Consider the following 24995-nt stretch of genomic DNA (forward strand, 5'->3'; position numbering starts at 1 on the left):
ATCGTTAGAAAATTAAAATAAGGCAAAGTCAATACACGTGGAAAAATATGATTAATGTAACTCTGACATTTTCATCTGTCACTGTTTAGAAAATGCTACACAATTATATAACAAGTTTGCGCCACTTGCACTAATGCTTCGCTGATAAGCGCAAAGTTGTAAAAAGGAAACTTTTATTCGATAAGCTTTTCAATAAAATTTAATTTTTTACGAGCGGAACAGTAGTTTAAAACATCTTCCAATTCTGAAGCTGTGAATATTTCAAACGGAGAAGCTAAACGAAAGATATCAAGCAGACTGTTTGCTGCAATTAAATAATCAGTTTTATGCCAAAATTCAGTATTCTTCGAAGAAATCCTTTTCTCTTGGAAAGAGAAAAGAACTTTTAAGACACTTTGCACGGGACGGGGGGGGGGAGGAGAGGGAGAGGGAGAAAGAAAAAGTAACGATTGCTGGTCAATAGCTCCGCGCGTTCTTGACCTAGCACAGTTTCATGGTGCGCTTTCATTTCACTTACTAGCGCATATACGCACTTGTGTAATGAATGCCGATAGTAAATGCAGCTCGGTCATTCGCAACGCTGATCGAAAGTTAATTAATAAACGGTAGAAAATGTCTCGCAGCCAGTATGGAAAAGCGCAAATGAAATTCGAGCGATTGCGAAAGTGTCGTGTATGTTAATCGCGCGTTTGAGAGTTTTTCGATCGCGTCACACGCGCCCAGCGTCGCGTTCCAACTGTCGATTTCTAATATACATGTAACTTCAGCATGCCAGGTTGACTTGCGATTAGCAGCCACTTTCGAAAACAATTTTACGCTCGTTCAGTACCTTACAAATCGGCCGTTTAATTAATTTTCTTTTACCGCGCCACCGACACCGCCGAATTTTCCGTATTTCCTACGAACCATACGAGCGAGGCCGAGATCCGCTTCCGGTTCCCAATCGAGAAAGCAAAGGCCGGCCAGCTTGGCCATGAATCGCATTAGCCTCTTTCTTCCCTCGCTTATTTTAGAGAGAGAGTGAGTTTCCATCGTCGCCGCGCCGCTAACTATCGCATAATGGTCACTTTCGATGATTTTTCGATAAAAAATAATAATATTCTTCCTCTCGTTTTTTTTTTTCTTTTCTTTCTTTTTTCTTCTTTTCCTTTTTAACATTTATCTATTAAAATACATGTATTTATCTTTCATGTATTTAATATTATACTTTTGCAAAATGAGGAAAGACAAGTTCCGCAAATTCATAAAAAATTATGTCGGTTGATTAAGAAGATAAAGAAAGAAGAAAAAAAAAGAAAAGGTAGCTTACCTTTTTCTGACTCCAAACGACATTAACTGATGGTTTGCCACGACGAATGTCCGATTGGTCAATCACGTCGTCGTGTAACAAGGAAGCGCTGTGGATCATCTCGGAGATCATCGCGACTTGTCGCTGCGAATGCGAGAGAACGCTGAAAAAAATAAAGAAAAAAAAAAAAGGGAGTCTCTTCGCTGTAGAACAAATTTATCTGTCGTAGTTGCTGACGAAAATAATTATTGCACTCAAATACCAATGTATTTCAAATATATTAGGTTGAAATTATTTTGATAGCGACAATTACTTTGTTCTACAAGATAAGGTATCTGTTTCAGTCTGATAATTTCCGCGTCTTTACAAGATTAAAACGGACTTTGATAAATCTCAACTTGATTCGCTTTCACTCGAGCGAGAGGAGGGTGGAGAGGCGGAATGCCTCGGGTACATCTCTCTCTTTTTCTCAAACAATAACATGACGCATAATAAAATCTTGTCGGCGATGGAATCACGCCTAAATAGTCTAATACGTTACGACAGGTGTTAATGCGCCTCTCATTCACGGAGCCCGTCCCATTCATATGCATTCGTATGCTCGTATGTAGACAGTCGCCGCTTTCATAGATATCTCTAACGTACCACTTTGTCGACACTTTTAATGCTTTCTAAACGTCGCGAGCACACGTTTTCATACACGCGGAGATTCGCCGCCGCGTGGTGTTAACAAAAAGAGTCAACTCTCTCACGTAAGCGAGAAGTTCTCAAAATCCGAGATCTTTAACGTACACCTCTTGCCGTTTCTCCGAAACTTTAATTAAAACAGCAATCTTTAAATTTTTTTTTCATTTTTTTCTTTTTCTTTTTCTTTTTTTTTTTTGTTTAACGAACGGTACTTGATACAAATACGCTTAGAATTTTATACACGTTTCAGGCACTTCCGTGTTTTTAATTGTTCAAACACGTCGCTTTCTTTTAATCCTTTTTTCTAACTCGAGGAAAGTGGAAAGATCGCGTCGTTGCGTTTTACTAGATTTCCATAGCTCGGAACAAGCAGTTTATCAAGATTTCTTGGATAAATTAAATAAACGCGTGTAGAAATGCTTCCCTACATACTTTCTTCCATTGTGATAATTAATAGCCCGCGCCATCAGTATGGTGAACATGGGTCGCACTGCTTTCCCCTGGCCATCGAAGTAGTACGTGCTTATAGGTTGAAGCTCAGCTTGCGAGGTGCCTTTGACAAGTTCCTGAAATAGTAATGCGTCTCTTCGAATAAACGTTGTAATAGCTAAAGCAGATCTGGATAACAGAAGCACAATTTGCCGACTGCCTTGGCGGTCGACGAGCGTACTTAATGACGGCGCGTAATGAAATCGCGAAGAAAATTACTTTGTCTGGAATTTAAATAATTTATTAACAGAATCGACGGATAATCCTCGCGAGGGAACCGATCACCGTTCATTTGTCGCCAGGTCAGCTCTTCAAAGTGAGGCTTGCCTCACGCCGAGTCTTTGCTATTTCTCCTGCGTTCTTTCGAAGCGTAATCTGCTAATCTCTCTTTTTCGATTGCAATTCAAAAACTATTCGGATAGAGTGCGTAATCAGAGAAACCCGTCGCTTTCGTCCTTTCGGGGCGGATCGATCGCGCCGCGGATTAAATATGCGTCGGACAACGGCCTGCCGTTGCGATAAACGAAGGAGGACAATCGCGCCGATCGGGACGAGCTGCTTTGAATTCCGGATACGACGCCGGTCGAAAGTACCTTCTGGAATTTGGCCAGACCCGCAGGAACGCGCTCGCTTACGTCTACCAGCGAGCTTGCGCCAATGTCGCGGCACACGCGACCGGAAGTCGAGTCTGGCGAACCTGAGGAGATTCGATATCGCTCGGGTTACTACGCCCGCGATACTAATAGCCGATTTCTCTAACTTTCCTCAAATCAAGTGACGAGCCAGCGTTGAAGTTACGACGGTTCGTTGAAGGCAATTTCTTTTGTTTCGCCGACGTTCTGGTTAATGTTGACAATTTGTCAAGTCGTTGCCCTCCTCCCCTCCCCACCCCCAAGCGCGTCACGCCGGCAATTTCGATAATTAAGAATACGTCCGGTGGAGTTTCGCGATAATTTGAGATGGCGAAATCCCGGGCGTTTTTACGTATAGTAAAGCGCACGGCGGCCATCCTGGTGAATAGCATCGTCTTCGCAGATTGGGCGAATTTCACGATCGCTGTTTGCCGTGCGATCGTGAGTAAAAGTTCTCCTCTCGACCATATGCAGACCGTGAAGTCGAGCTGCTTTCGCTTGCGGGCCGGAGCGCCTTGCAGAGGCGCCGCTGCGTGAAAATTCTGGCTTCTCATCAATATTTATAAAAGTACTTTTTAACGATTGTTCTTGTCATAAAAGACATAAAAAAAAGAAGAAGAAGAAGAAACGTTCAACCCACGTCGATATAAATTGTCTTCTAATTGAGAATAACAGGACTGCACCCATAATATCAAGCGTTAATGATTTCTTTGAACCTAAAATTTATTTTAAAATTTAAATAACTAAACAGAACTAAAACTTTCAATAGAACTTTATGACTGGAACGTAACGTTGTAAGTATTAATTAAATCCAGTGAGTATTTAATACCAGGAAGAAAAAAGTATATTGAAAGATAAATATCTAGTCCGTAAAATCAATATTACTCCAAGTCTGAGGAAATTTATTTTAAAAGAAATATTGCTTCTGAAAATAACTTACAGTTAGATAAATTATCATAGAGGATACGATATTTTACAGACTTGAAGAAAACGTGACAAAAATTAATAATTTAGATAAATATGAAAAAAAAATTTATGTATATCTTATTAAAAATTAATTGAAAGGCTCTACATTCTCTCGAGCGCGAATCTGAGCAAAAAAAAAATAGAAAAAGAAAAAAAACGAACGATCGGAATTGCGAAAAATGTCATGTGCGTGTCGTTACTATGCACCGATATCAGCTAACGGGACAATCATGTGAAATCAATGCTGCTCGATTACGCAATCTTATCTAATTACTCCGTTTTAATGCATGCAATTTTTTTGCCGCACCATTGGGCTCGTCTTAGAGCTGGCCAGCACAGTTTCACAATAGTCCGGTGTACGTAATATCGATGAAGTCAATTACATAAATAGCTGGACGGTATGCTATTTTACTTCCCGAAAGTTTCTCGAGGCTATCTACGTGAATGACAATTCGCCTCCTCGTAGGAATGAGGATTAATAGCCTTCGGCTTCTTTTACATAACTAATTCGTACACTCTTGCTCGTGACTAACAGCGTATTGTCGTCATTGATTTTACATAATTACTACGATTGTTGATATTGGTGAAAATTTGACGGAGGAAAAGCTAAGACCTTTACGGATCCGACCACTGTTTCGTATCTCGAGTCGACGCCGATTTTCGTGGCGCGTCCACGGAATGAAAAATAAGCCTGCAGAAAAATGTGACGCGCTCGTATTTTATTTATTACGGGCTCAAACTTTTCTACAACGAAACAAGCTGAAAGTGAAAATCCTACTTTCTAATTAAATTAAATTAATAAGGTACGTTACCAGGTGTATGTCGTCGAATATGTCCTTAAGGTCGTCTTCCACGAGTCTATAAGGATCGATTTGGTAATCGGGCAAAGATCCAGGCATTTGCGTTTGCATAGTGCTCGTTGCTCTCGCGAGACCTATCCTGCTGTCCTGCGAGTTCGTTTTGTTCTGCAAATGAAGAAGAAGAAATAAAATAAAAAAAAAGAAAGTTCTGTATTACGTCAAATATTGAAAATAAACTTATATTATGCCATCGGGATTAACTGCGTAATATCATCGGAACAAATATTTACTCTATTCGAACATTTAAACGTCATTCCTAACATTAAAATGGTAAAACATCTTACGTGTACACGTCCTATAAATTTCTTATTGTAATGCATATTATTTATCATTTTTTATTTCAATTTAAATTAAATTTCAAACGCGGGAGGAGGGAAAGAATCGTCGAGCGCGACGGTGCCGCGGCATTTCTAAATAATTATTTAACACGCAAAGCATCCCGCGTTAATGTGGGCAGAGATATTTCTGTGTCATGTACATGTCCGATGCAACGCATGATAAACCACTGCCGCCACGGTCTGACCCTATTCAAACGACTACTACTTCTTGCAACACGACCGCGGCGTCACAGCACTCACCGCTCCGAAAAGAACACGCTAATTAACATTCCCTGATTACGTGCTTCGCGAGAAGACGATAATTAACGCGGTCCATTCATATCCCCGGCCGACGAGTCTTATAGATTATAAATAAATCCCGAAGAACACGCCGCTAATCAATCTTGAAAGGAAGAAAGAAACGTGTAGGTAAAACGTCGTCAATTAGCGCCTGATATCGACGATAAACCACAGATAATTCAAGACAAACGTTCAAAGACAAAGATAATCGAATGCGTCAACCAGATAAAGCGACGTCTGATAAAACTATCGGGCATTTCATTATCTTTACGTTCCTTTCCTGACATTGTTCGCATATGCTCGCGCCAGATCTCTATCTTGAATTATTTGCATTCGCATGCGGCTCGCGCGGTCTAGCTCGAGTTCGAGCCGCGATTATTTGCATAAAGAGTTATTGACCGAGCCTATTTATCCCCGTAACCTTTTTCATTAGTGGAGGAACGCAGGTGGTTGCCGACACCTCGTGTTTCCCAGCTGCTTACTCGCGGTCGAAGGAACGGCTGCATTCTTTCGCTCTGTACACAACGATGTCCCCTTTCGCCATCGGATCTCGCGATTCACCGCGATTTCTCGGTATTCCGTACCGAAGGGAGTCTATTACGTAAAAATAAAGATATTCCACGTTCGGTGGACCGTTATCAAGAGCCAGTTTCGTCTTCAGTTCGGTGACGCGTCGCGCGATCGCTTTGATTCCCTTGCGTGTCAAATAAATGGGATGAATAATAAAACATTATATTACAAGTATTTCTAGCTTAAATTGATTATATTATTCGTTTCTTCACGCGTGAGGTTTAAATCATCCCGTTCAAATCGTCTGCATCCCTCTTCACAAAGGACAAGTCCCAAGTTAAAAGAAAATCTTCCGAAACGTATTTAAAAATCGTGTATGTCCATACGACTGAATGATAGATCGAGCAAGCGGGTGGAAATTCTTTCGGCTTTTTTTTTCTCCTTTTTCTTTCTCTCTCTCTTTCCACGCGCAAATAGATTTCGCACCGTGGAACGTTTAACTAACCGACAGGCTAATAACAACGCTCGCAGCCTACAGAGAAGTATGTTGACGTGTGTGGTAATGCAATATAACTGCCGGCGACTGGCAACCTTGTGAATCTGGCTTACGAGATCCTGACAATAATTAGCCGCGGCCGATCGCGATTTCCCGAGCGTGTGGTGTAATTAACACAAGTCACCCTCCCCTTTTTTTTCTTTTTTTTTATCGCAACCCTTCGGTCCGGCAAAAACAATGCGTGCCGTTAACCCGGTTTGTGTGCAGAACCGTATAATTGCGCCTTGCTTGACCTTGGAGAACAACTTTTCTTACGGTACTTGAGCTCGCGGTAGAACGTCGTCTATAATCTTCTTATTAATATTTTTATTGCGAGCTATATAAACAACTTGCGGCTATAAACGAGGGAGAAAAAAAAATCCAACGTGAGTAACGTAACCATGAAATCGAATCCTTTCGCTCGCTAGCGACCGCTCTTATGTTAGATAGCATTAACTTGAGCAGACCTCAAACACGCACTCTTCCCTCCTGTGACCTAATAGTGTCGCCATATATATATGTATAAAGTACACGTGTAAAGATGCGCAAAAAAAAAAATATATATATGCAAAACACATGTTTTACGCAATCTAATTTACATGCTATAAGTAGCCGACGAAGATTTCGATGTAAATGCGCCGATAACGAAGGGACGGTCCATCGACTAGGTATTTCGAGAGACGATCCTGTGACCCAAATTGTCACATCTCAATTTGAAACGGCAAGAGCCGCCGGGTTTTTCTGTCCGGGAGGATTTGTAACGTTAAGCAACAATCGTGTTTAATGCGTGTCCATGCGTATCTGACGACGTCCGTGTACGTTCGCCGCTCGTTACATTCCTAGATAATCAGCCGCGACAGGCAGCAGGCAAGTTCACTGCATCTGACTTTTACCGGTCTCTCCCGCGAGCGCGTAATTCGACATCAAGGCTAACGTCAAAGGAAATCGTGAATTCGCGAAGGAGGAAAAAAAGAAAAAAAAAAGGGGGAAAAAAACGTAAAAATAAAAAAGAAAACGAGGCGGGGGCGAGCGGCGTGAATGCGCGAAACGTTCCTTCGGCCTACAACTTATGTTAGCCTAATGCCCGTTATTATTAACGGTCCACTTGGCGCGGTTTCCACTTCGCACTACGTCCACGCCGATACCGATCGCCGCCGGACAGAACGCCCGGCGTTTCGTCGCAAAAACGACGCCCGAGGCGCGCATCCGGCGGCGGCTCGTTAAATTTTCGACGCGTATATTTTTGGAATGCAACTTTCACGCTGCCGGCCGAACAACAGGCTACGACGCCCAGGGAAATTGGGGTAACGACGCGAAGATGCTGGGATGTGAAAGCGGTCCATCCGTTCCCGAGCGCCGTCACCGCCGCGCCGCGATGTCGTCACAGATGACGGATCGTGGAAGCTTTTTCATTCATAAGCGCCGCCGATTCACGAGAGCGATTTTGAATTATCGCGCGGCTGATAACACCCACCGCACATACGGACGGTTTGATTTGCCGCGCACGTAGATGCAACGGCGCGTTTATTTAACGCGAGGATGCACGCCCCGGACCCGTCGACGGCCAGATCGCTATCGTATCATTATGAAAGCCGCTTGTCACATGATATCACGTAACAACTGGCATAACTTTAAAGTGGAGAGTCACACTAGACCGGCATACCGAGACTCTCCTAAATCCCTCCGGTGTGACTCTCACTAATAAAAAGTGTGACGACCACTCGTCTGCGCTCACCATTAGCGGCCTGTAAAAAAAAAGAAAAAAAAAAGAAAAAACTACGTGACTGTTCTCGGAATACTAAACGTTTCTTTTATAGATTCTCTCATCCGGGAAGTCAAGTGGCTCACGAAATTAAATATAAATCTCAAAAGATTGATCGTTTTCGAATTATTAAAAGGCATTACAGCGAGACGGATCGCGATTAAATGCAGCCGCTAAAAGCGGAAAGGTAAGCGGTACCTTGGTGGAATTTTAAGGTACTGAAATACATATGGGACGTTGTAATTCATGATACATTTCGATATTTTTAATTATGAATTAATTTCCATACGATTGGAATTAATAATGTTTTTAATATGTTCGTTAATTAGGTTGCCGTTAGAACGTTTAGGGCCGCGCAAGTGTCTTCGTGCATAACTCTACTAATTGATAAATAATTCAAGAGATGAGGACATTTTGTTGCGGTTTACCAAGGTACAGTTAAAGATACCCGATAGCTCACGTTACGTCGATGATCTAAAGAGGTAAGAAACTGATATTGCAAAATCGCGTGCCTCCTCCGAGGTATGTCGCAACGCCAACGAGTCGCACCTGCGATTAACGGCTGGTAGGAGCTAACTCGCGCATAATGAAGGAAAAGGTAGTGTCAAACGGTAGATTTTTATTTTTTCTTTTTTTTGTCAAATTTACTTTACACGTGTATTTTTGTCTGCTCGCTATCGACCGCGCTTGCCGCGTCCGATTTCGAATATTCAAGTAAGCGGCACCGGCGAATGTAGAAACGCGCGCGATGGATTTAATGAATCATCGCGATCTCTCGCCAAGCAGGAGCTCGCGCGTGGAATTTGCGAATCGGGATTTGGGTGGAGCCTCGTAGATCTCAAATCGAACAGCCGGCGTTTCTATAAGAGGAGAAAGCGCGATTACATGACTGGACGGCGCTCGGACTGCTGTGGGGTTTTACACGATGTAAACTTGCCCCGGAATTTGTCAGCACCGAAGGGAGAAACGATCTTCGATCCCTTGAGATGTGAACGCGAAGGAAACAGGTGTGTTAGCTCGACGTACAGAGAATCGCATCAATTGAAGACTGGTGCGAGAAAGGAACAGCTCCAATTCTTTACGATCTTATGATTTTTCTTGATGAAGGGAAAAAAAACAAGGAAACCATAAAATCGTAAATAATTGGAGTTAATCCATCAAGGTCTTCAATTGAAGATATCGCCTTGGTTGCTTTACGCACAAAGAACCGGTAATCCCCGGAGCTAGGAAGACGTTTGCGTTTCGGATATACAAGGCATGGAGAGCGAGGGCCACGAGGAAAAGGAATCGTTGTTTCTACAGTGAGGATAAGATTATGCACTCTCGTGTCGCGACCTTGTTCGTCGGAAATTCAACATTAAAAAGAAGGAAAGAAGAGATTATTATTCTCTTCTCAGATATACTCGTGACGCATGCTTAGTGCTAATTCCGAGATACCGGGCTCTGTATCTACGAAATACTTTAATTTGTTTCGACTGAACGAAGATAATGTAACGGTATGTTCGGCGAATTCGGAAATTCCAAGATGGGTGTTATCTTTCGGGGGAAAAGTTATGATAATTATATTCCAATTAACTGTCATTTCTCAATTTCAAGTTACGTAATTAATTATACGATATTTATGTAATTAACTCAAGATTTTTTTTTTTTTTTTTCATCGATATTTCGGAGTCGACGTGAAATCTCACGTAAGAACGTATGGGATAACCGTGCAAAATTTTATTATATACGTAAGCGACATTGTGTAACGCGAAAACCAGAATGCGGGAGCAAATTGTTCCTTGATTATTCTCAAAATTGTTCGTTGCCTCGGTAACATAGACCTTCTCCTAGCGAAAGAGAAAGAAGCTGCCAAGAAATTTACTGCAATGTCAGATGAAACTTTAACCGCGGTAATGGAAAACGCGGTTTGGAAGGTGAAACCTGCGAGCGCACACGCTGTGAAATTTTTATGGGCTTGAAATAACAATCCGAGTTTTCGTCATATAAAATAAAATGAAAAAAATTTCCCACCGCGGATAAAAATTTAAATTAAAATAAAAGTAACGTAACGATTTATCGTACTGCTTTCTATATCGAGCAGCGGCAGCCTTCTGCGATCCGTCAGTGAATAAACAATTTAAAAAAAAAAAAAAAATACAGCACCGTAAAACAAAACCGGCGTACATAAAATGGAAGAAATGAAGAGTGAATTTCCACTCTATATCGAGAATAACAGACTCGGTAAAAAATATCGTTACGTTCACTTCTTGCGAGTGCACGCTAATACGTTCCGCCTGTATTAATCCTTCAACGAGCACAGGACGCGTCTATCACTTTTATCCGCTCGCGGGGTGCGATTATGCCCGCAACAGGACGTCCCGTAAAAGTGCAAGGCTGAAGTTCAGGCTGCGTGACGGCGAGCAGCCCATGACATAAGAATTAACCGAAATTTCAATCCGAAGCGAAGGACGCTTTCACCTTCTTTCACCTCCTCTTTATAATTAGAATATGATGATTTTCGATCCCCCTCGTGCATCGATATTTACATATATATTCCTCGGACGGGAGTGAGTTATGCAATTAAAAGAGCGAGCCCGCGCGTCAGCCATCAAGCCGAGGCGATTGCAAAATAAAGTCGTAATCGTTAACAAAGTAATATGACGGCGAAGGGTATGAAAATTGTATTGTCGTTTGCGCGGGATCCTTAATACGCGTGACGTGAGAGGTTTCCTCTGCTCGTGAAGCAGCAGCAGCCGCTCACGTCGACGTGCCAAGTGCATGTTACCAAATCTTTAAAGTCTCGACAGTCAGTACTTTGTTTGCTCGCCAAGAAGATAGCTTTCACCTCACGATATCCGAGCCTCTTGCTACTTTCTTTGGAAAATCGTCTCGATAATATCTGCGCCCGATAAATTCGGCATTTCAGGAAAATCAATCGGAAGCCGAACATATTCCTATTCGTTACACAGGCGCGCGTTTAGCGATTTCTAACGAACGTCTCCGGGATCGGTAACGCTTTGATAAACGACTGTTAGGCAAACTGAAATGAATCATCGAAAGCCATATCTTTGAAAAATCGAACGACGAGGTAGAGATATCTGTCCGTTACCTGTCCGGTCTCGATAAAGATAATTGAAGCTTTTTTGTAAAAGGCGATTAAGTGATTTCCGGGCGGAGCGGGCGAAGAATCGGCATGAATGAAATCGCGGTTGACTTTCGGAAGGAACGAAGAAGCTACGCCGCGTCTCGAAGTACGATATCGAATGTCAAGAGACCGCAGTAGTGGGAAAATACACTTTCTCCGTGAACGCCGACCCACATTCTGGAATCGCTCACAGCGTTCATCGATGCTGACGTCCGTTTCGATGAACGGCGTGCTCTAATGCACGTATCCGATGGGAAGAATCAAGGTCACTCTCACGATTCTTCGCGCCGGGAACCTTCAGAATCTTTCGGATCCCGGAGCAAAGAGCCGTGGGTTCTCCCTTTCGGATATCCCGCCGCGATTTTCTCGCCGCTGTTACGCGCCCGATCGATCGCGCCGGATCCGCTATGCGTCAATTTCGATTTGAAACGAAAAGCCTGCGAATAGATTTTTCCTCCGATCGCTCGGAGAAGGCCGTTCAACTCGCGTGCAATTATTTCGGAGAAAACTTTTCACGACTGAGAGAAGTCTTGATTTAATTATCCGGCGTTTTCTCAGTAACGCCTAAGCGCGCAGCATGGCTAACCATAAACGGTTACGAAGAACCGGGAGAAAGAGCGAGCGCCAAATGCACCATACATGGCGCATGGTAAAAGTTGTTGCCGGCACGCAATGGTGCAATACAATATCTTCTACGCGTATGCTTAACGTATATATTGGAGTTTCTATTTGTTCCGAGGTGCGTCATTACAACGTCAATCGAAACGTCGGCGTCGATACTCACATCGCTCGCCGATAACGCCGGCGAACTAGCACGAAACATGTACCGTTTGCTTGCGGGACACGGGCTGTTTGAGTAATTTCATCATCATGAAAAAAAAAAGAAAAAAAAAAGAAGGAGACCTCGTCTTGAAGAAAGTGACGTATACTTGATTCGAATTACGGACTATTACGTCTACGTGAGAAGCTCGCGCGTGCTCCGAAACGCGTTACGTCCACGCATCAATTATGCAAATGTCGAGATGCTATTGACCACTGATTACGTATTGCTTCGATGATAGCTTGAGTGTATACATCTGTGAAGTTGGTCCTCACCCTCCCCCTCTATTTTGTGAAATAAAAGAAAAAAAATGGCTAGAGTGCTAGAAATCCACCGGTTTCGACTTCAACGCGCAAAAAATTTTACCCTTTACAGACTTAAAAAAAAAAGAACAATAAATTTTAAGTCATGGCTCTTGGAACGGTTGTAACTTCGTACGCATTTCGTCGCTTCAAAGACTCTCATTATCTTTAGTTCCTTATTACACGCTTCGCGCAACCTCGAGAGAAAACAGTGGAAAATAAGATTCCGTCGCGCTAAGAAACAAGACAAACTTGTCACAAATTTTTTTGCACCAAAGGCATGAAAGACGTGCTTTATCAAACTTGATTTATTTTTAGATCCCGCGTGCGTTCGAGAAAATGATTGCCGCTTACATTTAAATTTCCGTTCTCGCGATGAAGCAATTTATCAGGCGGACAAGGGCTATACATCTGAGTGGCCCTTTGTGACGCAAGCGCCTCCGTACCTTGATCGCCTTGAAATTTTATATGGAGTCGAAAGCAATAAGGTAAATAACGTAGGACCAACGACCACGACGGCGTTGTCCAAGCTGATGCTTTGAATAATCAAGGTCAACACGCATTCCTCAAGAACTTTCCACGGACGTTTGCCACGGCGAACAATCGTCATCCACTTTTCCCTCTCGCAACAGGCTCGGCCGCCTAAGTGGCACGTAGCCGCCGAATAAATGAAATTAAAAGGCGGAGGACCGAGTCGGATTAATCGAAACATGCATCGCTGCTTGATATTTTCTGAGTTACCAAGAGGAAAAATTTGGAAACGGGAATCCCCCCGTTCGCTAGCGGTATCACTTTCAGTAAACGCTCCACGTACGCGTACGTGCCTTCATCCTGGGCCATTAAGAGCTCACTAACAATAACTTTTCCGATTTATACAACCATCAAAGTCGCGAGAGAGGATATCTGTGGAATTTAAAAAAATCCTCTCGCGCAAGAACGAATAATTTTATGCAAGACAAATGAATCAAAATTATTTTTGCGCGCTCAACTTTCTTCTAGAAAAATATTCCCCCGTGCGTGCAATTTTACATTCTCTTATTAATACATACATATAAATGACAGTGATGCCGAGCTGTAATTTATGACTTTGGATAAATTAAAGCGGCATCGATCAATTCAACACTTTTGATACCGGCTTACCTAGGATGTTTTCGATAATCGAATATAAAACCTACATGGATTCATTAACGTTGGACGAGTGGATGTTGCGTGTCTTCGTAGCATCTCGCGAAAAAAAAAAAGGAAAAAAAAAAACTGTGGTTGGCAAGGTGTATCATTAACGCGAGTCCTTTCTACGCGATTTTGCGTTGATTGGAAAGGTCTACGGCCATTGGCATAATTAAAGATTTACTATACTGTGATCAAGCTCGATATGAGAATGCATATACCTATGGGAAGTTACCAAACGGGTCCGAAGAAAGTTTCTTGTAGATCAAGGGGAGGGAAGGGGAGGGAGGTGAAATAAATGGCGAGCGTTTGAGAGGAATCCGATGAGAGTTTCGAGGAGGGTCTTTCTCCTCCTTGGTTCCTTCTCGTGTGAAATTAGCTACGCGTCGCTGAGAGATTTTATTAACATTTCTCTGCGGTATAATGTCCGAGTTCCTATCACTCTGATCTCAAAGCGCTCGCTCCGCGCTCGCGCGAAGCGAAAGATTTCACTAATCTTCGTTAGAAATAGTCTCCTCTGTGCACCGCACTGCGTGACTATATTATTTTGTAACACAAAGACTGAACAAAAATTGGTACTATGTATTTCTTATCTTCTATTTCGACATTTCTTTTGATACGCATAACGTGAATTACGATACGAAATTACGGAGTGCGATTTAATATATTTTGCCACCGCAAGTGTATTGCTATAATTTTATATGATATTGTTGATTAGCTTTTTCTATTACTATTATTATCAAGATATGTAATAAAATTGTTGTAATTATGTTTGCAGGGTTTCAGAAAAAATAATTCGTTTTTTAAGACCCACGTTTCAACAAGTTGATTCAAGATTTTTCGCTACTTCTAGATTCGTGCTCGAAATAATAGCGCATTTTACGTTAAGATCTCAGATTGGTATCGTGCAACGGATTACGGTGTACTTTATGTAACTTTTAAAAGCCAGAACATGTTTTGTGATCTGAATTATTTAACGCTACGCGTCTGCCTGTCTCATTACGAGGCTTAATTGAATTAGGTACTTTCACTTGTTCGAACGGCTCGCATCGCTAATTATTCCGGATTATTAATTTAGGAAAGCAGCGATTTTGCAACGGCGGGATTTAAGTTGAGCCACGAGATTTATCTGTCTTCGGGAAAAATATCTGTTCTATGAGAAGTCTCTTCGATAAAAGAAAAAAAAAAGAAAAAACTTACATAATGCAAAATTTGCGAATCGTACAATTTGTTAAAAAATTACAAAAATATATTTAGCGAAGAAGCAAGCAATATATCATCGGAAGTATAAATACAGTTTTCATAGTGTACTGTTTTTATGAATTTTAATTGAAATGATAAAGCCGAATTGAATTTCAACACAAGATCAACATCCGCCCGAAACGTATTACGAATATTGCAATATTCAAAGAGCATCGATAAATCCGTTTTGTGATCGTGCCGACGTGAATCGAGAGCAATCTCAACTTTTCCTGCGATAGACAATTATGCTGTCGCGTCCCGGCGACACTCAACTGTCTCTCTAAGCTGTAATAATCCCATAAATCTATCAGTAACCAAGTCACAGTTACAAAGCAAGATTTTGTCCACTCCAGGGTGGTAATTACAAAAGTTGGCAATTAATCTTTTAAATTAATCTAAAGGCACCGCGTACACGATCGAATAGGAAAGTCGATTGGTAGATACTCTGGATAATCGGACAGTCACCCGCATTTCTAGCGATAAATCATTTGTAATTGTCAGAGAAAGCTGTATATCCCTTGTATCAAAGTTGAGAATTTGTTGAATTATACTCGCGTTATTAACGTGATTTTTATTTTCGGAAGAAAATTAATTTTTCACGCGAGTCAAAGGTCTCCAGTTTCACGTGAAACAAATCTTTATCTACTATTGTAAACTCGATATATTGAAACTTGAACGAGACGAAGAAGGCATTCGCCTCGTCTGACACTTGAAAAAAAAAAAAGAAAAAAAAGAAAAAAAAAAATTGAGTTCGTCGTACGTAATCGTTCAACTTTTACCGCGACTCGCATTTGGATATCGAGGGCACCTGCGTGCCGTTCTTGTCACGGAGAAACTGAACGTTTCATCGCCAAAGGAAGGGTCGATATCGTTTATCTTGAGCAGTCGTCACGTCGTTCGTGGTCTTCATTAATACTTATAAAATATAAACGATATTTAAATTGTATCGCAGATCTCGAAGAGCGATTTATGCGGCGTTAAATCGTGCATAAATTTAAATCATTTAACTTAAACCCCTCTAACTTTTACGCACATTATGTAATTTATTAATTAAAACTCTTAAAAAAATATTAAAATCTCTATTGCTCTAACTGTCTTATAATAAGATTCTTGACGAGAAATATCCGGTGTTTTGTTTAAATAGTATGCAGTAACAAAAATCAAAGTACAGTATAACAAAGTCGACGACCCGTTATTCCTAACTCTTTTCTCTTCAAGGATCTTTGTCGATACACCTTTGCGCGATGCCGCGAGCCTTGGAATCGCTGCACGATTCGACTGCAAAATGAGACAACGCCAATGATCGTCATGTATGTACGTTGCGACGTCTCTTTTAACTGTCCTCTGAACAGTTTAACAGACGGTTTTCACGAACGTCCGATCGCGATTTACATTACAAAAAAAAGAAGAAAAAAAAACCCCCCGCAGAATCGTCACATATGCACAATCGTAACGTACATCGTTTCCATCTATTTTCTAATTTATATTGACAGTTTTAACATACGTTAATATAAAAAAAAGACATAAAGTACTAAAAGATATATTTAAATATAATCGAAACTATATTATTCCGCGCTATGCCAGAGAAAGTTTGCTATACTCGTCACGTGTGTTTGGAGAGTACATACTTCTCCATTTTCGGGAGACACGAAGATGATTGAACAACTTCCTGTTATGAAATACGTTTCGTGCATTTATTTGTACAAATGTTCAAACATAATTCGTCGGTCATTGTAATGATGACCGTGAGAAAATTTATTGTCCATCCAATTAATTCGCAAATCCTGAACAAATCGTTACGTAATATATTTATTCTGCAATTTCGGAAAATATTAACTAAAAATATACTGCCGACGATTTATTTTAAAAGGATAATTTCTATGATTGTATCACAATTAGGTTTGTTTGCCACTTGAGGCTATACGAATTAATTAACGCAATTTTGACTTGGAATAATTAATAGCTGCCCGTTTCGGCTAATATACGAGAATCATCGTTTAGCATACGGTAATTTACAATGAGAAAGCGGATACTGCTGATATGAAAGTAAACTATAGGTAATATCCGGAACTGACGGATTAAATTACTATCTCTGGCAAAGTTCTTCGCAAAGGTTAAAGACTATTTCACTTGAAGCAAGAATGCCATTCAAAAACGTTAAAATCGCCAATTAAATAAGTATTAATTAAAGCAACGTCCATTCAACAAAAATCGAAACCTCTTTTTTTTTTTTTCCTTATACGATTATATCTCATCATTTATATATAGTTCCTCGAGATATTTTTACATGGTGTCCTTGTTCGTATGTCTTCGACATATAACACGTTTTACGTAATGTTCGGAATTTCCTATACATATAATAATGTTAAGAATTCTTTTCATTTATGTTAAAGAGCCTTCATAAAACGATTTCATCATCGTCATTATATCTTATCGTGCAATCTAAGCAATTTAAATGCCGGTCTTATCCCCATAAGCTTTGCAAATTACGTCGACAGCTACGTGCCATATCGCGTCTGCAAAATGTTCATCATGCATGGGACGCATCATCTGACGCACTTCAGGGCGCGCATGAATCAGACGTACGGCATACCCGCGTCAATTTCGTGCCTTTCGTATCCTGGAGATTTCTGGGTCGAGTGTATCGCATCGGGAAGAACCGCTTGTTATGTCGATTAAAAGAAAAAAAATTTACAGCTTTCTTCATCAACTCATTTGTCATTAATGACCCGCTATCAATTACATAAAGTCACGTTAAAACCTTTAAAAACTACTTACGCTGTAATATTTTCAATAACCGTCGAAGAAGCGCGTTTAAAATTTATTATTCATATTTTCTGTCAAAAGACGTCCGTCTAACCTCAGGCATAAAGATTATCTCAAATGTGCTCTTCGCATGATCGCAGCGTAACGCTGCAAATCAATCGGGGAAAATCACCGCATCGTAAAACTGTCCGGGAATATTAGACACACGTGTCAACGATTTCAATTTCCAATCCGTATCAAATCTTTCAGTCACGCGTAACCGTAAAGAAATAGATAAAAATTTGTTAAATGGCATCGCTGTTATTGTTAATAAATGGACTAAAAAAATTAACGCGCACGACAAGAGAAAACGATGTAATTTATCGAGTTTCGATAATTCCCACGCATTATTTTAAATTTGTCTGTTTGCAGACTTATTTGCAATAAGTACAGTTAGTCCGTCCGTGAAACATAATTGCGGTTCTTCCTTCTGTAATATCTCAAGATCGTCCTCAAAGCTTGGAGTTGGCATAATAATATACCATCGGCAATTATACGTTCTTGAAGCGGCGACATCCTTTCTCTCACCTCCTCGCACGATAACACCTAGTTATTAACTCTACATTGTTTTCCAAGGATGCACGTTTCAATTACAGAGTGACTACAAATCATTTTTGTACAAACCAATACTTTGTATACGTTAATGAAATCTAATAAATATGTTTGTTCATGTCCTCATCATAATTCTAATTTAATGTATGCCATATAGTTTTTGTTAATTAGCCAGGCTATGTTGTTAAAATTTACTTCTGCAATTTATTTGAACAATGTGTTAACAGATTCGTTTCAATGGAAATTATCAAAGTAAAACAAATTACAGGTTGTGAATAATTGCAGTTTTTAAAGTAATCTATATTAAAAAATAAGCAAGTAATTTTGAACCGTTATGCAGACTAAATATATCATTTCTAAAATGAAAATTAATGTATTAACAAAATACAACGTATATTAAAAAAAACTCTATGAAGAAGAAGAAAAAATATCGAATCGATTTTGCAAAATTCTTTTTTTAACAACTGACCTTTAGCGCGTAACTCGGTATTTTTTATCCAAATTTCTGACAATTAAAATTTACAGACATAAAATTTATTGACGGCTTAAATACTTTTTGCATAAGTAATTTCATCGATAAGAGAACGAATTTATTTCGATTTAAGCAATTTCTCTCATTAATTATCGTCGGTAAGAACTAAATTAGTGGCTCCAAGTCGTCGTGCTGGAGTCATTCTTTACGATTCATTTTCCTAAAGGTTACAAGCACGACGCCGCTCAAACGGGCGACGATTATCAATGCGTGACCTAGCGACTTTCGCTATTTGGTTCTGGTATAAAGGGCATGCGTGTATTTGCACACGTACGGGAATGTGCATGAATATATCAACAATGCAATTTATTCTTGTTAACGCAAGAAATTGCTGCGAAGTGCCCGTAGCGAATTAGCATAGGAAAACCGCGCCTCTACTCATATACAGAATGCCGAGCGACCGAATAACGAGGTACGAGCGAAACCGGCGGAAAGGTTGACGTTCGCAAGATTTTCTTTCGATATCATCATTGGGAATCATTGGTGTGACTTAACAACCTGATCCGCAACTTATTTATTATTCTATCAGCCGGTCTTCTTCCCTACTGTGCATTTCGTGAGATTTCTATAATTACTAAGGCCTTCGAAACTGATTCATCCAGACACCTGGATTTTTCCATGCCGCCACATCCGGTTTTCATAAAAAATATAATTAAAAATACTCGTGACATTTGGGTACCTCTATTCGCCTAAAGATCGTTTATTCGCCCGAATCTTACGAATTAAATGTACTTGGGAGAATTCGGCACGCACGAATGCAAGCCGTTTCGCCTTAAGATCACGAAGCTATTTCGACTTGCATATTTATTTTACAGCCGAAAGAAGAAGAAAAAAAAATGTCTTACGTACAAAATGTTGAATTCCTTCCTATATATGCGAGATACGTCCCAAGATATTTTATTTCTGTTCACGGAAGACGTGATTCGACAGTTATTCTAATTTTATTGTCAGTACTTGACATCGTAATTGACATCGCATCAATTGATACTGCAAGCAAACAGAGTCTACGGCAAATTAATACGTCATACTGTAAAATAAAGATTAAAAAAGAAGTATTATATAAATGGATATTTTAATATCAATTTATGGAATAAGCGTGTGTAACGAAAAAAAAAAGTTAATCATTGATAACGTTATATACATGATTCACGATTTTACTTGCTAAACAATCTTATTAACGTCAATCGACAAACTGTAAACAAAAAAATTTAACGCACGAGAAGAATTATTCTACAAGTTGTTACGGTTCCAATGAATTTTTCAACCGGAAAAAAATAATTAACAGTAAATAATGAAGTACAATAAACGTCACACTTTGCTCGCGATAAATAGAATAAAGAAATCCTGCTAAATTTCCTCTGTGTAAATCAACAATATGCCAAGCGTAGACCCGTGAACGTAAAATTGCATGTTTCACAAGAAAAACGAGCTAGAATGCTATATCTCTTTTTCCCTCTTTTTTTTATTTATTTTTTTTTTTTAAGGAAAGACATATTAAATTATATTCTGCTTTTGCGGCGGAGTGTCACAGTTCAAGATACAATCTGATATCGCGATCTGATAAATACTCTCTGTCTTACTTCCTGTACCTTTCGCCTGTACATACCGTGAGTTAAGTGCGGCTGTACGCAGAAAAACTAATCGCCAAGTACTATTCATATACCACTCCACTTATCAACCGTTTCAAGTTTAAGCAACGGCAATTTAAATAACGACGCGGTAATGAATCGACCTACTTGTGAGAATATGCATTAGCTGCAATGAAATTATGCAATGCGAACTTCAAAGGTATAGACTTGCGTAGCCGGTGTAAAGTGAGATTAATGTACTAATTTGTTTGGTTTGCTCGGCTTTACGTTAACCGAGATTATATAAAATAAATAAGTATATTACAGCGTCAGTCGTTTGCAAATAATGTACATAGAAAAAAAAAAGAAATAAATTTTGAAATTATTGTAACATTGACATTTCAACATTTTATAAAACTTGAAAAAAAAAAAGAAAATTGCATAAAATAATTTAGCAGTAGGCTTAAAAGACTTAAAAGATCTTTATGGATAAATAATACAAATCATATAACGAATACGTATGAGAAAAAAAATAATAAAAAATTTATAAGCGCGAGAAACTAAAAAAATATGACATTAAATTCAATAAAATAAAAAGTTCGAAAGAAAAAAGGGAAGGAAATAAAAAAAAAAGTATAAAGCGACACATTTGAATTTGAAATATACAAAATAAAATCCGCAAAACCCAGAGAAACTAGTCTGGCGGGTAGATCGCGAAAGAAACGGATCGCGCGCGTTCGTCGGACGCATTCTCAAAAGGACGCAGGTATGCGTGAGGTTTCGATTTCTGCGGTTTTCACTCTCGATCGGAAAGTGTCGTTTCCACGAGAGGAGTAAAAGTCGCGGGGTGCTCCGCGGTGGAAACAGGTGTGGGGGACCGCATACTATAGCTGGTCAAGCCGAGAAAGTCAAGAGCGCGAGTGCGCTCCAAGAAGTATCTCTCGCGCAGCCTGTTAGCCTACTTACGGCACGTAAACGCGGCACGAAAATTCGTCGCGCGAATAACCGGTCTTCGGAGCCGATTTAATAATATTGACCGTCGTCGCGATCGCCGTGACGATAGATGCCCGTAATAAAAAAAAAAAGAAAAAAAAGAGCAAAAACCGTCGCCAGTGTGGCTGCCTTGGTCGCGCCGACTCCGGTTTTGCTAAAGTCTTGCATAATATGTTCGGCCGCCGCCCTCCTCTCGGAAGATCGACGACACTCCGCTCCGGCGATCGATCATCGACGGCGAAATTTCGAAGCCCCGCTTCTGCCGTCGGCGCTTTCGATCCGAGAAAGTCGCGATTTCGCACGTACGCCACGCGGCTCGAAAATCGCAACTGTGATTTCACGAGAACACACGCGGCCGCCGTGCGACGCACGAGCGGGATCTTAAGGGTGGCTTTTCGCGTTTACTTATGTATATCCTGCATTCCATACGTGAAATACCATGCGTGAGAGTTTCAGACTCGAGGACCGTGTAACACGTAAACTGAATTGAATATTAATTAGTTAACGAAATTTTGAATAAAGAATAAATTAAAATAAACCGAAATTTTATTCAGCTGAAATGGTAAAAGGAATGCTGAAATCAAGCATTACTACCTAGTTTTCGAAGTATTAAAATAAGTATGTATAAATTTACAAATTGAGTAGCACCATTATTCAAGTCTGGGTCGTCTTTTTTCTAAAATTGTACTTTATTTTAACGTTAAAGCAAAATTTATTAAAAATCAAATAAGGAACATATTTTTGTCGCTCATTTTTTTGTGTTAAAATCAACGAAGAAGGAATTTTTATGCCTTAATTAAAAGTTATATCAATCAATACTGATTTTAATGAGTTTTTATTTCTAATTTTAATAAAAAGTGTAATAATAGATTAAATAAAAAATTGTTTGCGAATTCTATATATGCAATGAAAATTATAAAATAAATTTTTCTTTCCCTCCCAAAGAAAATTACGTCTTTTTTTTTGTTTAAAGTGTAATATCGCTAATTCGTATCAATGTATAGAATACTTATGTACTTAAAATTGCTAGACAAACTCATTCATTTGTCGAAGCAACATGAAATAAATTTCTTTATACATATGTACATGAGCAAAATAATGAAAAGCATTTGAAAACAACTTGCGTAAATTCTTCCGGCTTACTAGAAAGGATTTGAAGTAAGAGTTGAAGGTTTCCACTTTAAATACATCTTCGAAGGACGTCGAAAGGTAATAATTTACACAACAGTCACGGAATACATTTGCTTCATTAGTTTTTCAACATATTTCTATCCGTGGTACGAAAAAGTTTGCAGGTAATATTTCTTTTCTCTTTACTGTATTTTTCATCTTTTATAAATTTGAAATTTAAATTCATCAATATTACATCATAGAACCAACAATATATCTAATTAAATCAAATTCAATGTTATATAACAAATATCTCTAAAATAATAAAATTTTAGATTTAAACTAAGTAGATATAATTTCTTAGTGCAAAAAAAAATTATTCTTGATACAAAATTATTTTATTAAATAAAAGTTTCTATATTTAATTTATCTATTATTTCTTTCAACGTCTCGTTGTATACCTGTCTCATTTAAGATGTATAAGTGCGACATAGAGCAACCACGAGGAACACCTGCCGATCGTCTGAATTGAACTTTTCCGCGGCTTCGAATTCGAACGTGCACATGCGCGCAACCAGCTACGCTTTCCTAGTCAATGCAGCTTCTAAAATCGCGTGAGAATAAGGGACTTTAACTTAATTCGAGGCTTTCGTTGCGGGGAAATGTCGCGAGAAATCCGCGTACGAATTATCGCGATCGTCCGCGCGATACGATCAAGCACGATTTGAACATGTTCGAGAATTTATCGCTCGCTTGACAGCACGGTAATCGCTAGCAGACGATCTATACGGCGTCTGCTGGGACCAGCTGATAACCGCAAGCCGAAGCGAATGTTATTTCAAATGTCCTCACGTGCTCGCTCGCGGATCTTATCGGCACGATCCGCGGTGCGTTCACGCCTCGCGAGAGCGCCCTTCGGCCCTCTGCGAAAACCCTTCCAAGGCCTGACCGAGCAGGTCTCGTCGCAACTAGAACTCGACCTACATATTATGTAATTACTCTCAGCGTAATCAGTAGTATAAACGTGTTTGTTGAACTATTCCGAGCGAATATTAACATAAATCAGGGTCTCTCGCGGAGCGGCACGCCGGTTCTCCGCCGCTTCGATCGACGATCAATCTTCGTTTCGAGATCGGGGAAATTCTCATCGGCGGTGAACTGTCACCGCCGGACGTAGGTTAGGTCGGCGCTCGGGCGGCCGAGCCGCCACCGAGTGAGGCGCGAAAATTCTAAGAAAGCTGAATGAGACAGTACGTTTTCTCGACGGAACGTCGGCCGTCGAGGCACCGGGCACGCGGAGAGGCGACTCGAATCTGGCCACTTGCCGCGACGTCGAGTTTCCGTTGAGAGAAAATCGCCGGACTTACCTGGCAGTGCTGAAGAAGCGTGGCGCCCGCGCGACCACCCGCTGGCCGTGACTTCACACATGCCGTCGTTGTAACCCTCCGTAATTGCGGGGCGAAATGTCCGAACTGGCACAGTCTCTCCACACGAGCACAAAGCCTACTCGATCCTATACATGCCATCGCGCGGACTATAGTGAGGGGACTCGTCACCGCCCGAGTGGCCCGTACCTCTTGCGCGACTCTATCCACACTCCGATCCCACCAGCACTTGGAAAATATCCCACCACCCACCGACCCGCGTCCACGTCACGGTGATCTCTAGCCGCGATTGCCGCGAATGAGAGCGGCTCCGAGCTCCGCGCCGCTCAACCTTAGATCACGTATCAACCTTTTAGCGAGCCGCCCGTGCCACCTCAAGGTCCGCATGCGCGTGAACATATCTGCGCTTCGCTAACTTTCTACATTCCGGTCGAAATAAACGCGGTGGACGTGCCAAAGACACCCTGGCGGTCTATATATTAATCACTTATGCCCTTTGTTGAAATTTCCCGATAATCGCACCACGTAGCTTTCATTTTATTATTCGTACCTGTTAATTCGACGGTACCGGATATTTTCTTCATTTAATTCTTCTTTTTATATTATATTTGAAACTGCACCACTGTTACCACTCGCGCTCGATTGTCGCGCGGATTGTCAACGAAGAGAATGATTTTGTAATAATAACAATTTAATACTGGCAGTTGCATGTGCGCTTATTGTCAGGAATAGTGTTCGTAATGCTGCGAGGCGGCTAGCGTACGTGATCTTAACGTGGTGTGCGTCGAATCTCACACGAAACGCGCGCGTAGATATGTTGCAGAGCACCCGTTACAGAGGACTGAGAGGGAACGCGGCTTACTACACCTCCCCGCACTCCGCGGTCAAGATGAAGGAAGTCACGTACGCCAGCCGCCGTCGCCGCATCAAATGCCATATCTGCTTTTCAATGAAAATTTAAATGTTTCTTATAACAATTAAAGTAATGATGAAATTTTAATTAATTATCGATCATGACGTGAAATATCGAAGAATTTCTGTCGCGT

General features: G+C 40.5%; 1 protein-coding gene across 1 annotated transcript in view; it reads right to left on the reverse strand.

The window, feature by feature from the left end:
- The window catches only part of Qless (decaprenyl diphosphate synthase subunit 1 qless), a 28182-nt gene extending 3727 nt beyond the window's left edge, over positions 1-24455 (reverse strand). Inside the window, exons 1-4 of the mRNA XM_070669824.1 lie at positions 23932-24455; positions 4875-5027; positions 2408-2541; positions 1310-1451 (exon numbers count right to left, since the gene is read on the reverse strand). Coding sequence (XP_070525925.1) covers positions 1310-1451; positions 2408-2541; positions 4875-5027; positions 23932-24090 — 588 coding nt within the window. The 5' untranslated portion in view covers positions 24091-24455. The remainder of the gene's footprint in view (positions 1-1309; positions 1452-2407; positions 2542-4874; positions 5028-23931) is intronic.
- Positions 24456-24995: the final 540 nt, after the last annotated feature.

This window comes from Cardiocondyla obscurior, linkage group LG19 (genome assembly GCF_019399895.1).
Source record: "Cardiocondyla obscurior isolate alpha-2009 linkage group LG19, Cobs3.1, whole genome shotgun sequence".
Classification (NCBI taxonomy): Eukaryota; Metazoa; Arthropoda; class Insecta; order Hymenoptera; family Formicidae; genus Cardiocondyla; species Cardiocondyla obscurior.